General features: G+C 49.1%; 1 protein-coding gene across 1 annotated transcript in view; it reads right to left on the bottom strand.

Annotated features, from left to right (window-relative positions):
* ZC3H3 (zinc finger CCCH-type containing 3) overlaps window positions 1-15,406 on the bottom strand; it is a 222,971-nt gene that overhangs the window by 81,138 nt on the left and 126,427 nt on the right. Inside the window, exon 5 of the mRNA XM_087931831.1 lies at window positions 2,255-2,451. Coding sequence (XP_087787957.1) covers window positions 2,255-2,451 — 197 coding nt within the window. The remainder of the gene's footprint in view (window positions 1-2,254; window positions 2,452-15,406) is intronic.

The following is a 15,406-nucleotide window of genomic DNA, read 5'->3' as shown; positions in this document are numbered from 1 at the left end:
TCAGGCTAAGAAAAAAAAAAGCCTCCGAGAACAACAAGAGGCTGGGAGCAATTCTTCCCCTCGTCCCCTCCTGCTTATCTCAGCACTGGCCATGCAACTTGTTAGGGGGTCAAGCACGCCCAGAGAACTCCCTCCCCGCGTTAATGGCTGGAAATGGTGGCCTGCCCCACTGCCTGGTGAAATGGAGCGAGGGATCGCCCACGGAGATCGTTCGGGAACAGAGTTCGGAACAAGCGGAGGGGGGGCAGACGACACACGGACGCACACCAACGAGGAAGGAACGCGGCATGGACTAAGGAGGGGGGGGAAGCAAGTTTAGACTCCCTGAAAGCGTGTGCCATTCGTGGCGATCCGCATTCCTTTGTGTGAACGTGCCTCCTTACACCGGGGATGAAAATCTAATTTTAAGATATATTTAGGAACCTTATCTGGACTGCTGCAGAAGCAACGGAGCGGCTCCCTATTTCAGAGGGCATTTCTGGGTGGGAACGAGAGTTGTGGCCTCTGAACCCCACAAAAAACCATCTCAAACCGATACTCAAACAGACAATCGTTTGAGAGAGAGGCTGTTCAAGAGATAATGATAGAGATTGGATTCCTAAACCGAAGCAACGAACAAAGCTGCGATTTTCATTTATTTCCTACCTAAGTGTTCTGACTGAAACTTCCCAAAATCATGAGGCAGACTCCTCGTCCCTAAAAAAAACACCCCTTTTTATTCAGGTTCAAGGGAATTCCTCTCCAGCAAAGTCCCCGCAAACAGTCTTTCATGAGATTTCACAACTACAGACCTTGATCAGGCTGGAAGAGTTGCCAGGTCGATAGTTATTGTCATGCCCCTGTTAGAATCTGACTGCCGAGGGAGAGGAGGAATAGCTGACAGGGAGTGGGCAGCCAGGTAGGTAGTCAGAGGAAGACCCCGGCCCACCCCCTCTTCATCCTAGGGCACGCAGGGAGGAGAGGATAAGGGAGAAACGTGAATGGTGTGGCCTGTGGGGGAGGAAGAGGCCCTGATCCCCTTCATGGGCTGCAGCTGGGAGGACTGTTTAAAAGGACAAACTGGGCATGAAATATAGTTCTAGTTTGTCAGTTATCTGAGTTCTGGCCTCCTTCCCAGTGTGTGTATTTCGATATCTGTGGACGTCTTCAAGCCCTTATCCTGCCTTGTCTCCTTAATGGCTTCTGTGTGGTTTGTGTTGTTTTTTTCCTATTTATAATTTATATGTATTTTGAATTGGAATGAAATTTCTTCCTTTTCGTAACTGTTTGTGGGGAGTTTTTTTCTCCAGTCAATGATAATTGGACTTTTGGAGCCAAGTAGAAGGAATTGAATGGACTTCACCTGGTTTTGTGACTTCGTTGCTTTTGTATCCCACCCCTGGGTCATCAGATGCAATAATTCACTTAACAACTGGGGCAAATAAAGTTCATAAGATGCGGCAAAAACTCACTTAACAACCATCTTGCTTAGCAATGGAAATTCTGGGCTCAATCATTATCCTAAATCAAAGATGTTGTTTGAAGAGGAGCTGAGCAATTTTGCCAAGATTTGAGTACCATCTTGGTCCTACGAAGTAACGAAAAAAGTGATCCAGGCATAAATAGGGTGGGTTGAAATGAGGGGTCCTTGGTGCTGTTTGAGCTTCCTTGTTTTCCTGCAGGTGTTTCATTACCCAAATTAAGGAATGTCATCCCTGCTCTGCTTGCATGATTTACAGAGAGCAAAGACCCCTCCCTTCTGATGGTGTTACCTAGTTGGGTCATGAAACGTCTGCATGAAAACAGCCAAGCTCAGACGACCCCACAGTCTTCCTCCCACTCCTCCTCTCCCCAAACTCTCCTTCCTTCTAGCACTAATGATGTTCCCTGGATGAGTAATAACTACATGAAACAACTACAAGAAAACCACCTCGGTCCCTCTGACCAAGGACCCCAAAGGAAGGATAGAAAGAAGGGAGGGAGGGAGGGAGGGAGGGAGGGAGGAAGGAAGGAAGGAAGGAAGGAAGGAAGGAAGGAAGGAAGGAAGGAAGGAAGGAAGGAAGCCAAGAACTGATAATGTTGCCCGGTTGGGTCATGAAACGTTTTCAAGAAAACCGCCAAGCTCAGAGAGCCCCAAGGACCCCTCACTTCAACCCCGAAGGGATCCACTACTACTAGGAGATGAATTCTGAACTTTGGCACAAGGGAGAAGGGAATATCCCCCCCGTCTCTTGGGCAAAGGGAGAGCTGCGTGTTCCCAGGGACCGATGCTCACCTCCTCTGGCCTGGCTCCTGGTCGCCGCTTCGACGCTCCGGCCAGCAGAGCTGGACGTTTTGGACAGCTTGTTAGCCGACACCCGGTACATGACTCCTCCGATGCAACGCAGGCCTTTGTTCCTCCACCGGGGCTGCTGCCCCGCCTGGGACTTGCTCCCTGGTGAAGAGTGGCGGCTGGCATTGGACACCAGAGACCTGAGGAGAGAAAAACATGGAGTTTTAAATTTAAAAAGTCGTAAGGGCTTTTTTTGGAGCCGTCTGAAGTCGCCTTTCTTTTGTTCCAGTACCGTGGTAACTTGCAATGGTCGCTAAGTGAACCGTTGCAAGTCGAGGACGACCTGCAAAGGAATTCCACGCAAATCGGCAAAGGTTCGCCCTGGGGACTGACACTGTGGGGGGGAAGAGCGAGTTATGTGACTACGCAGGTTTAGGATGGCGGCTTGGACCCTAAACAACTTTTCTCAAACCTTTTGCTTCCTTGAGCCCTTCTGGATATTGGTTGACTCAGCCTCCCGTCCTTCCAAGGTCGGTAAAATGAGGACCCAGATGGGTGGGGTGGTGGGGGGGCAAGAGGCTGACTCTGCAAGCTGCTTAGAGAGGTCTAGAAAACACTGTGAGGTGATATGTAAGGGCTATTGCTAAGTGGGAAGGGAGGAAGGAAGGGAGGAGAAAAGAAGGAAAGCAAGAAAGCAGGAAGGAATAAGCGGAGGGAGGGAGGGAGGGAGGGAGGAGGAGGGAGGGAGGGAGGAAGGAAGAAGAAGGAAGGAAGGAAAGGATGCATGGAAGGAAGGAAGGAAGGAAGGAAAGGAAGGGATAACAATAGCACTTAAACTTATAAACCGCTTCACAGCCCTCTCTAAGTGGCTGGAAGGAAGGAAGGAAGGAAGGAAGGAAGGAAGGAAGGAAGGAAGGAAGGAAGGAAGGAAGGAAGGAAGGAAGGAAGGAAGGAAGGAAGGAAGGAAAAAATGGAAAGAAGGAAAGCAGGAAGGAATAAGCAGAGGGAAGGAGGGAGGGAGGGAGGGAGGGAGGGAGGGAGGGAGGAAGGAAAGGAAGGAAAGGATGCATGGAAGGAAGGAAGGAAAGGAAGGAATAACAATAGGACTTAAACTTATAAACCACTTCACAGCCCTCTCTAAGTGGCTTGAAGGAAGGAAGGAAGGAAGGAAGGAAGGATACTGAGTGAGACGGAACAAGGGAGGAGAGGAAAAGAAAGGAAAGGAAAGGAAAGGAAAGAAGGAAAAAGATGGAGAAAGGAAGGAAGGAGAAAAGGAAAGGAGAGAAGGAAAGAGAGGAAGGGGCAGGGAAGAGAGGAAGGAAGAGAGGAAGGAAGGAAGGGAGGGAGGGAAGGAAGGGCCGTGGTGGTGTAGTGACTAGAGCGCAGTATTGCAGGCTCTGCTCACTGCCAGCAGTTCGATCCTGACCGGCTCCAGGTTGACTCGTCCTTCCCTCCATCTGAGGTGGGTAAAATGAGGACCCAGATTTTTTGGGGGGGCAACAGGCTGACTCCGTAAACCTCTTAGAGAGGGCCGGAAAGCCCTGGGAAGCGGGATATAAGCCTATCGCTTAATGCTATTCCAAAGCCGGCTCTCTGTGTCAACATTCAGAACCAGCCATTTTAACTAATTAGCGGATCTATTTATTCTGTTTTGATGACACGACCTTTGTCGTCTTCTTGTTGTTGTTTTAATTCCCGGCTGAGGATCAATCTGAGCGGTAGCATGAACGTCTCCAAAGTCAACCAACCAGCCGGCGTTTTAATTTCCCGCGTCGGTGGGAATAGATGGCGAGGGCCTGAGAGGCGGTTAGCTCCCGCTGCCCTTTATCGCAACAGGGGGGGTCTACAAAGAGGCGGGGGATGCATGAAAAAGGAACGGAAAAGCTCCCTAATGGTTGGGGAGGCGGGCGTTGGCCTAGAGGCGGAGCTCTCACCTCACAATCAGGAGGCTGTTCGATTCTAGGTAGAGGTGGATATTTGATGAGAATGTATTGGATGAGCAAAAACTCTGTACTGGTGACAGGAAGGGCATCCGGTCATATTGCGGTTTGCCAGCAGCAGGGTGCAGACGGTGAAGTGTCGGAGAGCGAGGACTCGGATGAGGGGACTGTATGTGATGCAAGAAGGGGGCCAGGACCATCAGGAAGGGGAATGCTGCCTGCAGAGGTTGTGGAGGCTGGCAGCAGTGAGGAAGAGTCCCCCGAGGAGCCTGTGCCAAGTGCGCATGTATGCAGGGCTGCTCGAAGGAAAGAGCAGCTGCAGCAACACAGGCGACTCGGGAGTAAGGCCGCAAGGTAATGGCCTTAAGGGGAGGCTTAAGGCAGTGGCCCCTAACCTTTTTTATGCCATGGCCCGGTACCGGCATGACAAAACGATCCACGGACCGGTACCGGCATCAGCACACATGACAAGGCAAGGCGAGCCGAGCGACCGGCCATCCGGCCGTCCCCCGCTTCTCCCCGCCACCTTCAACTCCTCCTTTGGACCTTTGTCGATGGGCTTCGCTTCAGGACGGTCGCTCGGCTCGCCTTGCCTTGGGTGCTGAAGGAATCCTCGTGCCTTAGTTTCGTTCGAAGCCCCCCCCTTCGATGAAATGAAGGCGCGAGGATTCCTTCAGGACCCAAACGCCGCTTTCCAACCGGAAAAGCTCACCCGGAAGCACTTTCTCGTCAAACAAGATGGCGGCGCCCAGCAGCCCGGTAGGAAGTGTTCCATGGACCAGTACCGGTCCGCGGCCCAGTGGTTGGGGACCCCTGGCTTAAGGGATAAAAGCCAGCTGAGAAACCGGAGTTCTGTGCAGGAAGCAAAGAAGTTGTTGCCCTCGAGCCTTGTGGACGTTTGGATGATCTTGGTTGGTGTTTGGAGACTCTTTGTGTTTGAAATATTTCTTGGCAACTTTCTCTAGTGTCCTTGGCAGCCTTGCACAAGCTCAGCAAGGCTCGTTCTTATCAGAGACAAGTAGTTTGAAACCAGCCTTTTAACCGGGAAGGAACAGAATTCGTAAAGAATCATCAAAAAGTTTCGCTGTTGCTTCTGTTTGGCGTGTGTTTCCTTGGAACCAGGTTTGGGTCAGAACAGGCCAGTAAACACTCCCACTAGCTGAATTCAGTTGCCCAGTCTCCACTCTGCAAGGGACTATGGAGTCATTAAAAGAGGAGGAGGAGGAGGAGGAGGATCATGGTTGGGGAGGGGTCTTCTCGGTACTTCTGGGACCCGCCGGAAGGGCTGAGCTCTAAAGGGGAAACCCAGCCAAGCTTGTGTGCCGCTCGACCAGCAGAGTTGACCACCATCTGCTTGGCAACGTGGGGACTTCAGTCCAGAATACCTGGAGGGTCTCAGCTTGGAGACCAAGCCCACCAACCAGGTCAAACCCTGTCTTAGGAGGGGGAGGGGGAGGTATGGAGGGACTGGCAGGGTGAAAAAGAAGGCCCCTCCCTGAGAAGGAGCTTCAGGCCTTCCTCATGGACTGCCAACGAGACCGAAACGTGCATGGGATCGTTGAATTTCATCGGGAATTTTTTTTTTTTTAAGTGGGTCCAATTGCAAAGATCAGAATTTTGGATGATTGAGAGACTAGCACTGATAACCTTACCTAGTAGGGTAATGAGACGTCTTCAAGAAAACCACCCAGCTCAGAGAGCACCAAGGACCCTACAATCCTCCTCCACTTCCTTCTTCTCCCTGTTTTTCTTCTGCCTCCTTTTCTTCTCCCTCCCACTCCTCTTCTCTGCAAATCCCACTCCCTCCTAGCACTGATGATGTTCCCTAGTTTGGTCATGAAACGTCTCCAAGAAAACCACCCAGCTCAGAGAGCACCAAGGACCCTGCAGTCCTCCTCTTCCCCCCCACCTCCTCCTCTTCCTCCTCCAATTCCTCCTCCACTCTACAAACCCTCCTCCCTTCTAGCACTGATGATGTTACCTAGTAGGATAATGAAATGTCTCCAAGAAAACAACCAAGTTCAGAAAGCACCAAGGACCCCACAGTCCTCCTCCTCCTCTCCACAAATCCCACTCCCTCCTAGCACTGATGATGTTCCCTAGTTTGGTCATGAAACGTCTCCAAGAAAACCACCCAGCTCAGAGAGCACCAAGGACCCTGCAGTCCTCCTCTTCCCCCCTCCTCCTCTTCCTCCTCCAATTCCTCCTCCACTCTACAAACCCTCCTCCCTTCTAGCACTGATGATGTTACCTAGTAGGATAATGAAATGTCTCCAAGAAAACAACCAAGCTCAGAAAGGTACCAAGGACCCCACAGTCCTCCTCCTTCTCTCCACAAATCCCTCCTAGCACTGATGATGTTCCCTAGTTTGGTCATGAAACGTCTCCAAGAAAACCACCCAGCTCAGAGAGCACCAAGGACCCTGCAGTCCTCCTCTTCCCCCCACCTCCTCCTCTTCCTCCTCCAATTCCTCCTCCACTCTATAAACCCTCCTCCCTTCTAGCACTGATGATGTTACCTAGTAGGATAATGAAATGTCTCCAAGAAAACAACCAAGCTCAGAAAGGTACCAAGGACCCCACAGTCCTCCTCCTCCTCTCCACAAATCCCACTCCCTCCTAGCACTGATGATGTTCCCTAGTTTGGTCATGAAACGTCTCCAAGAAAACCACCCAGCTCAGAGAGCACCAAGGACCCTGCAGTCCTCTTCCTCCTCCTCTCCAGAAACCCCCCTCCCTTCTAGCACTGACAATATTACCTAGTAGTCATGAAATGTCTGCAAGAAAACCACCCAGCTCAGAAAGCACCCAGGACCCCACTCACTTCAATCCTGAGCTACAAATATTCTCCTTTCTTGTTATTTAAGAGACACAATTGTGGCAAGAAAATTGTAAAAAATGGGGCAAAACTCACTGAACAACTGTCTCACTTTGGAACAAAACTTTTGGCCTAAATTGTGCGTGTAAGTTGAGGACTACCTGTAGTGGTTTTATGTTTTATTTATGTTTTATTTTTTGACTTGCACATCGCTTATAGTCCCCCTGTGAGTCAGATAGGCAGTTTTAAAAATTGGGAAAATAAAATAAAAACCATAATCAAATCAAATCAAAACATATTAAAATAAAATAGGAATAAAATAAAAAAACGTATTAAAATAAAAAAATAAAATGGAAAGGAAAATAAAATAAAATAAGAAAGAACAGGAAAACAAATTAAATTAAAAATTAAATTAAAAAAAATAATAAAATAGAATACATATAAAATCTAAAATAATAAAATAAAAATAAAATAAAAACAATCAAATCAAATCAAAATCAAATAATCATAAAATAAAAGACATTAAAAAATAAAACAAAAAAATATATAGTGGAAAGGAAAATAAAATAAAAAGGGAAGCAAAGAACGAAATTAAAGTAAACTAAAAAAAAAAAGAAGTTAAAAGATAAAATAATGATATAAAATAAAGTAAAAATAAAAATAAAAAAAATAACAGAAGATCAAATCAAAATTAATGAAAGGAAATGCCTGCTACTGAGCTGCAGAGCCCACCTGCCCCAAACCATCCACCCCGGAGAGGAAGAGGTGGCGGGGAAAGGCGGGTGGTGGCGGAGGGGGCTGCCTTCCAACCACAGCTGACAGCTTCCAGTCCGCCACGGTGTCACCGCACTCGGTCCCAATTGTTCCCCTAATGGAAAGGAAGACTTCTGGAAATGAACTGCTTTGAGAAAAGGAGGATAAAATTAATGGGATAATTGCCGGCGGCCGAGGCCCCAAAGAATACGCCTGCCCTCGGCGCGAGGGGCTTGTAATTCCTTTTCTAGCGCTCTCCCCCGTTCTCCCCCTCCCCTCCAGCCCGCTCTCCACCCCGTCCCCATCATCTCCGGGCTTCTCCCATCCGGGCCTTCCTTCGACAGGACATTTCATTAATGCTGGCAAATAGGAAAGGTATTAAGCGTGGATAATGAAGGCAGGCGAGTGAACAGAGCTTTTCCCCGTCCGCCGTCTTTCTAGCCTTTTGTAATGGGAGGCGTGAACTCTCTCTTCAAATCCATTTCTAATCCATTTGAAATACTACAGCAAATTATCTTCCCTTCAGCCCCGAAAGCGGGCCAGCCAATTTACTCCAAAGAGAAGTGACAATGCCGGTGAATTTATCGCCGTAACCTTGAGTACCGAAGGTTGAGGGGTTTTGCCTCTGCTGGGCAGGCCCAACGAGGGGACGGAAAGCAAATTTTAAATTATTTTTAAGTGGCAGAGAAGAGAGTTGAGGTGGGGGGGGGAGAAAGGGGGCTTGGGGGAAATGGAGGAAAGCCATCCATCAGGGTGTTTAAAAAAAAAATATAAACCACTGTCACCGTCGTCGGCTGTCCAGGGATGGAAAGGGGGCAGCACCTCCAGGCGAGGCTGTTGTGGCGCAGACGGCTGAGATTGTGGGGGCTGGCAGCAGCGATGAGGAGGTTCCCGAGGAGCCTGTGCCAAGGGTGCGGGCGCCCAGGGCTGCTCGAAGGAAAGAACAGCTGAAGCAGCACGGGCGACTTGGGAGTAAGGCTACAAGGTGATGGCCCCTCCCATAAGGGATAAAAGCCAGCGGAGAAACCGGAGTTCTTTGCAGGAAGCAAAGAAGCTTTTGCACTCAAGCCTTGTGGACATTCGGACTCTCTTTGTGTTTGGAGACTCTTTGTGTTTGAAATATTGAAGAAGAATAAGGAGGAGGAGAAGAAGATGGAGAAGGAGAATGAGAAGGAGGAGAAGAAGATGGAGAAGGAGGAGAAAGAGGTGAAGGAGAAGGAGAGGGAGAAGAAGGAGGAGGAGGAGAAGGAGGAGAAGGAGGAGAAGGAGGAAAAGGAGAAAGGAAAGGAGAAGGAGAAGGAAGAGAAGGAGGAGAAGGAGAAGGAGGAGGAAGAGGAGAAAAAGGAGAAAGAGAAGGAGAAGGAGAAGGAAGAGAAGGAGCAAAAGCAGGAGAAGGAGAAAAAGGAGAAGAAGAAGGAGAAGAACGAGAACGAGAATGAGGAGAAGAAGGAGGAGAAAGAGGAGAAGGAGAAAAAGGAGAAGGAGAACGAGGAGGAGGAGGAGGAAGAGAAGAAGATGGAGAAGGCAGAGAAGAAGGAGAAGGGGGAAAAGGAGAAGGAGGAGAAGGAGAAGACTGTGAGGTTCTTGGTGCTTTCAGAGGTTAGCTTTTTTCTTGCAGATGTTTCTCCACCTGACTAGGTGACATCAGCAGTCTTAGAAGAGAGAGCTTTTGAAGACGGAGGAGGAAGAGGAAGAGAAGAAGAAGAAGACTGTGGGGTCCTTGGTGCTCTCTGAGCTTGCTGGCTTCCCTGAAGACCTTTCATGACCAAACTAGGGATCATCATCAGTGCTGCAAGGGCATTTTTCTTCTCTCCAGCTGAAAACCTCAACTACCCCAAAGTTGCCCTCCTCAGCAAGGCACTGTTGTGGATTCGGCAGGACCAGGAGTAGCTGCCAGCTGTTCGCAAGGAGGAGGAGGAGGAGGAGTCCACACCTCTTCCTGATCCACGGACACGCAGAGGAGACAGGCACACACTGCCTGTCAGCTACACTACTCCTGACGAAGTAACTTCGCCTCTCGTGAAGAGCTGCAATGCGTCATCGACTTAATCCATCAACTAATCAGAAACAGAGCTGGACAGGACCTTAGAAGTCTTCCTAGTCCAATGGTCGCCAACCGGTGGGCTGCGTCCCACTGGTAGGCCGTGAGAAAATTTTGGTGGTCCACAGAAAAATATCACCCCCCCAGAGCACCCCTCCAAAGCAATTAATCCTGGTTGCGTGGGAACACAAGGCTGATAGTCACTCCTTATCTGGCAAACCTGCCTGCTAAATTGCTATTTTTCCTTTTCCCGACCATCAGCTGCTCTGCTGTGCCGGGAGATTTAGATTTAGATTTAGATTTAGCTAGGAAGCAGGAAATGGTTGGATTTCTTGCTCTCTAGCTAGTCTTTAGATCTTCGGCTCTGATTTTAAGCACAGCCGAACCTCCCTTAGGACTGAAGCTTCTATTATTCCGTGCAGACTCACTGCAAGCAAATTTTACATGACAGACTCAGGTAGCCAATGGCAGATCGATCGATCACTGAATGATTCTGTTGAGCAACTCAATCTGCCTGCCTGCTTTGCCTGATTTTGGGTTAAAGTTGCTCTTTTTTTATTTATTTATAAAAAATTCAATGTATTCATGCACGATGCGCTGTGAGTTAATTTTGTGAGTTTGCTTGCTAGCAAATTTTACGTGACAGACTCAGGTAGCAGATTGCAGAATCATAGATCTCTAAGTGAATCTGTAATTCTGTGAGCAATTCCATCTGCCTGCCTGCTTTGCCTGATTTGGGGTAAAAGTTGCCCTTTCTTTTTTTAATAAAAAAAAAAATTGAATATTTACATAAATATTTATATTTACATACAAGCGATGCCCCACCAGTCACATGGCCAAGCCACGCCCACAAATTAGGTCACGTCCACAGAACCGGTTGCTAAGAAATTTGAATCCCACCCCTGCCTGTGTGTGTGTGTGTGTGTGTGTGTGTGTGTGTGAGAGAGAGAGAGAGAGAGAGAGAGAGAGAGAGAGAGAGGTTATATGAGATCTCTCTCTCTCTCACACACACGCACCAAGGTCAGCAAACCACCATCAGTCAAAATTCATATTAGTGGTCCCCGGGATTTAAAATTATGAGTTTGGGGTCCCTGAGGCCCAAAAGGTTGGCGACCCCTGATCTAGTCCAACCCTTGTTCATGCAGGAGACCGTGAACCATTTGAGAGAGACGGCTGGCCATTCTCTTCTTAACAGCCTCCAGTGAGGGAGTTCCCACAAATTCTGCAGGCAAGTGATGCAGGTTATTAGGCATGCTGGCTGGGGAATTCTGGGAATTGAAGTCCACGCTTCTTAACACCCCTACGGTTGAGAAGTACTGATCGAGAGCAGGCCTCCTTCAACGGAGAGTCCCCGAATTGCAACGGTTCATCTCCTGACCGTTCAAAGTTCACGGCACTGAAAAAAGTGACATGACCAGAAATTCGTGCTTACGACCGTTGCAACAGCCTGTCCAAATTTGGGCACTTGGCAACGTATTTATGACGGCTGCATAATCCCCAGCGGGTCAGGAGATCACCAATTGTAACCTTCCTGGTCTAGGTTTCCTGGAGCAAAACTACAGAATAACAAGAGTTGGAAGGGACCTTGGAGGTCTTCTAGTCCAACCCCCCTGCTCAAGCAGGAGAACCTATGTACAATTTCAGACAAGTGGCTGTCCAGTCTCTTCTTAAGAACCTCCAGGGATGAAGCAACCACAACTTCTGGTGGCAGGCTGTTCCACTGGTTAATTGTCCTCACTGTTTTTCTCCTTAATTCCAGGTTAAATCTCTCCTTGATGAGTCTCCATCCGTTGCTTCTTGTCCTGCCCTCAGTTGCTTCGGAGAAAAGGTAGACACACACCCCTCTTCTTTGGGGCAGCCCCTCAAAAATTGGAACCCCGCTAGCATGTCACCCCAATCCTTCTTTTCTCTAGACTCACCTGAGTACCCAAATCCTGCAACCGTTCTTCCTTCGTTCTAGTCTCCAGGCCTTAAATTCGTCTTACTTGCTCTTCTCTGCACTTTTTCCAAAGCCTCCACATCCTCCCCAAAAGACTTCAGAGTTGCTGGACTTGCTGGACAAGTTCCGTGCCTTGCATGTCCGTGCCGGGTACCCCGACCCGTTTGAATCGTGGACTTGCTTTCCTGGACGTCGCGTGTGGACCAACGGTTGCTTTCGTGGTGTGGAGACAATAACTCGGTCCTCAACCCCAATACGACCAAGGAGCTTATAGTGGACTATACAGAAGGAAGAGATCAGACGTCCAGGCCTTGCGTATCAAGGGAGACCGAGGGGAGCAAGTGGCCGGTTTTAAGTTTCTGGGTGTTACCCTAAAAGAGGACCTGACCTGGGGGGCTCCCATTGCAGCCCTTATCAAAAGGGCCCAGCAGAGATTATACCACCTGAGGCTTCTTAGGAAAACAACAACCGGATGGAAAACTGCTGGGGACCTTCTACTGCTGCACCAGAGAGAGTATCTTAACTTACTCCATCTCTGTATGGTTTGCCAATTGCACAGGGGCAGATAGGACGGCACTCCAGAGGGTGAATGTCAATGCCCAGAGGATCACTGGTTGCCCTCTCCCCTCTTTGGAAGAGCTTTATAGCTCCTGCTGCCTTAAGAAAGTTCAAAACATCCTCAAAGATCCATCTCATCCTGGGCACCCTTTTTTTTCCCAACTATTACCATCCGGCAGACCGTACAGAATAATAAAAACAAAGACAAATAGGCTGAAAAAGAACTTTTATCCCAGTGCAGTAACTCTATTTAACTCTGCTTTATAGTCCAGTGTTATGTCTCCCCTGGACAAACAAAGTAATAAGTCCAAACTTCCAACTGAAACACAAATAAGCAGGCCAGTCCGGTAACTACAGGGTTAACTTCCTTAATCCAAAAACATTCCTGGCAGTCTCACGCCAGCTGTCTGCCAAGTCCGATAAGGAAGCATAAATCACAAGCTGACAAGCCACACACACACAGGAAAAATGCAGAAGCTTCTCTCACAAAATAACATGTTGTCCCGAACAAGGAACCAGAGCTAACACGCCCACTTTTATTCCCCGTGGGGCGTGTCAGTCTCTCATCTCAGTCTCTGATTTGTCCTTTCTTTTTACGTTGCATTTCACGCTTTGGCCTGCGTCTCTGCCTCGCATCAAACCAACATTCCTCGGCTTGATCCTCAGTCAGAGGCTCTGATACGTTCTCCTGATTATCTGCCGACACCTGAGGCACAACCAGCGGGGAAGGTCCTGGGGAGGAAGGCAATTCCAAATCCTCCAACAAAGCAGGCTCAAACCTCAGAGCCAAATCCTCCCCTTCCTCACCGTCCAAGTCTGTGTCCTCTAGCAAAGCAGGCTCAAACCTCACAACCAAATCCTCCTCTTCCTCATTGACCAAGTCCTCGACCTCTGACAAAGCAGGCTCAAACCTCCGAGCCACAACAGTCCAGCGTTGGTGGGATGTCAGAGGTTTTCGGTTCAATGGGTGGAGAGTGACGGATGTGCATTTGTGTTTATTTTCATGGTCATGATGATGTGCACTGAAGATGGTGTTTGATTTCGTCGCGCGAGGTGCCATGACAATAAAGTAAACGAAACAAAACTAAAACAGCCCTCCGTTGCTTTTTTTTTTCCAGTGCCAGTCACTAAATGAATCCGTCATTAAGTTGAGGACTCGGGGACTCTTGCCGTGCTAAGCTCGGAATCTGGACCTGAGCAATGGTGTGTGTGTGTGTGTGTGATTTCTGAGGACCTGTTTGGGGTGTGTGTGTCTGTGTCTGTGTAGATGAATAAACACCTGTTGCATTCTTGCTATGTGTGGCACACAGATGCGACGTCCAGTCACAGCTTCCTCCTTGGAAGCCCGGAGCTTTGATCCAAGCCAGGAACAATGCTCAGCTTTGGAAGGGGGAGACCTGCACCACTGCAGCCCCTCACCCCCACCCCAAAAGACCCCAGGTTAATTGCACCCCCCTCTTCCAGGGTTGGGGGGGGGGAAGAGAAAACGGGCTCTGTTCAAGGACTCCAAAGAATTCTCCAACCCCTCCAGCAGAATCTCCATCTCGGCAAAAATTTCCTCTGGATGCCCGTGAAACATGTGTAGCCGACTCAGCACTCACCTCCAGCAACAATCCTGCGCTTCAGCACAAAGCGGTCTCTGGGCAGCCATTCGTTGGCTAATGCATCGTTCCCTCCAAAAGCCTCGGAAAACAGACTGGCCTCATTCCTGCGCAATGAGCAGAGCCGCTGGGGCTTTTCAAAACGGGGGGCTGTTAAAAGCCGCCTGTCGGTTGCTCTCCCCATCGAGCGTCACGCTGGGATCTCCTCCCCAACCCTGACTTAATCTAGCGTTTCTCAATCTTGCCCACGGGAAGACGTGTGTGCGTGTGCGTGTGTGTGTGTGGACTTCAATTCCCAGAATTCCCCAGCCAGCTTTGCTGGCTGGGGAATTCTGGGAGTTGAAGTCCCACACGCACTTCCTGTGGCCAAGCTACGGCGTTATATATATATATATATATATTTTTTTCATGAGTTTGCAACCACAAAGATTCAGGCTTAGGATTTATTGTTGGTGCCAATTTTGCAGCAAACCGAGATGGTGGCAAACCCTTTTCTCTTCCTCTTTATTTACCTGATTGTCACCGCACCTCATACGACGAAATTAAATGCCACCTTCCTCTTAGTCCAAAGAGCTGGGACCCTTGGAACCTCCTCTTCCATTTGCTTGGGAACAAGGAAGGAGGCACAACGAAAGCGCAACCTCCTCCTGAGACTCACAAAAAACTTATCCCCAAGAAAACTTATCTCCGTTATTAGACCGGCACGTCGCAACACGCAACGTGAGAAGGAAGGTCCCCCCTTTTTTAAAAAAAGAGGCTCGGTTTTCAAAGACCTTACTCAACTTCACAGCTAGAAATGGCTAGAAATTGGGGGGGGGAGCAATTCTTTGGAGGGGCTTTGAGGATTTTTAAAGGGTCTGGGAGGAAAAGGTGTGAGCGGGAGGTCACAGAAGCCAGGCAGGAGAGGAGGAGACAGGAGCACAGGTGGAGGACCCAGCCAAGCCGTCACCAAGGGGGATCAACTGTCGTTCAAGTCTGTGAATGTTGTTTCAAAGTAGGCAGCCCCCTGGCCAGTAGGTGCTGACTCCACGGGGACATCTTTAAAAAAAGTAAAATTGAGATAGGTAGGTAGACAGGTAGGTAGGTAGGAAGGAAGGAGGAACAAGGAAGGAAAGGAAGGAGGGAGGGATAGAGGGAAGGAAAGAAGGAAGCAAGGAAAGAAGGAGGGAGGGAGAAAGGGAGGGAAGGAAGAAGAGGGGAACAAGGAAGGAAGGAAAGAAAGGAGGGAGGGAGTGAAGGAAGGAAAGAAAGAGGGAGGGAGGAGAGAAAGGAAGGAGAGAAGGAAGGAAGGAAGGAAAGAAAGAAAGGAGGGAGGGAGGAAGGAAGGAAGGAAGGAAAGAAGGGGAGGAAGGAAGGAAGGAAGGAAGGAAGGAAAGAAGGGAGGAAGGAAGGAAGGAAGGAAGGAAGGAAAGAAGGGGAGGAAGGAGGAAGGAAGGAAGGAAGGAAGGAAGGAAGGAAAGAAGGGAGGAAGGAAGGAAAGAAGGGAGGAAGGAAGGAAGGAAGGA

Source organism: Pseudonaja textilis, chromosome 3 (genome assembly GCF_049901715.1).
Source record: "Pseudonaja textilis isolate UNSWEBS1 chromosome 3, rPseTex1.2, whole genome shotgun sequence".
NCBI lineage: Eukaryota > Metazoa > Chordata > Lepidosauria > Squamata > Elapidae > Pseudonaja > Pseudonaja textilis.
Note: the sequence above shows the minus strand (reverse complement) of the source record. Positions and strands in the feature narration are given on the sequence as shown.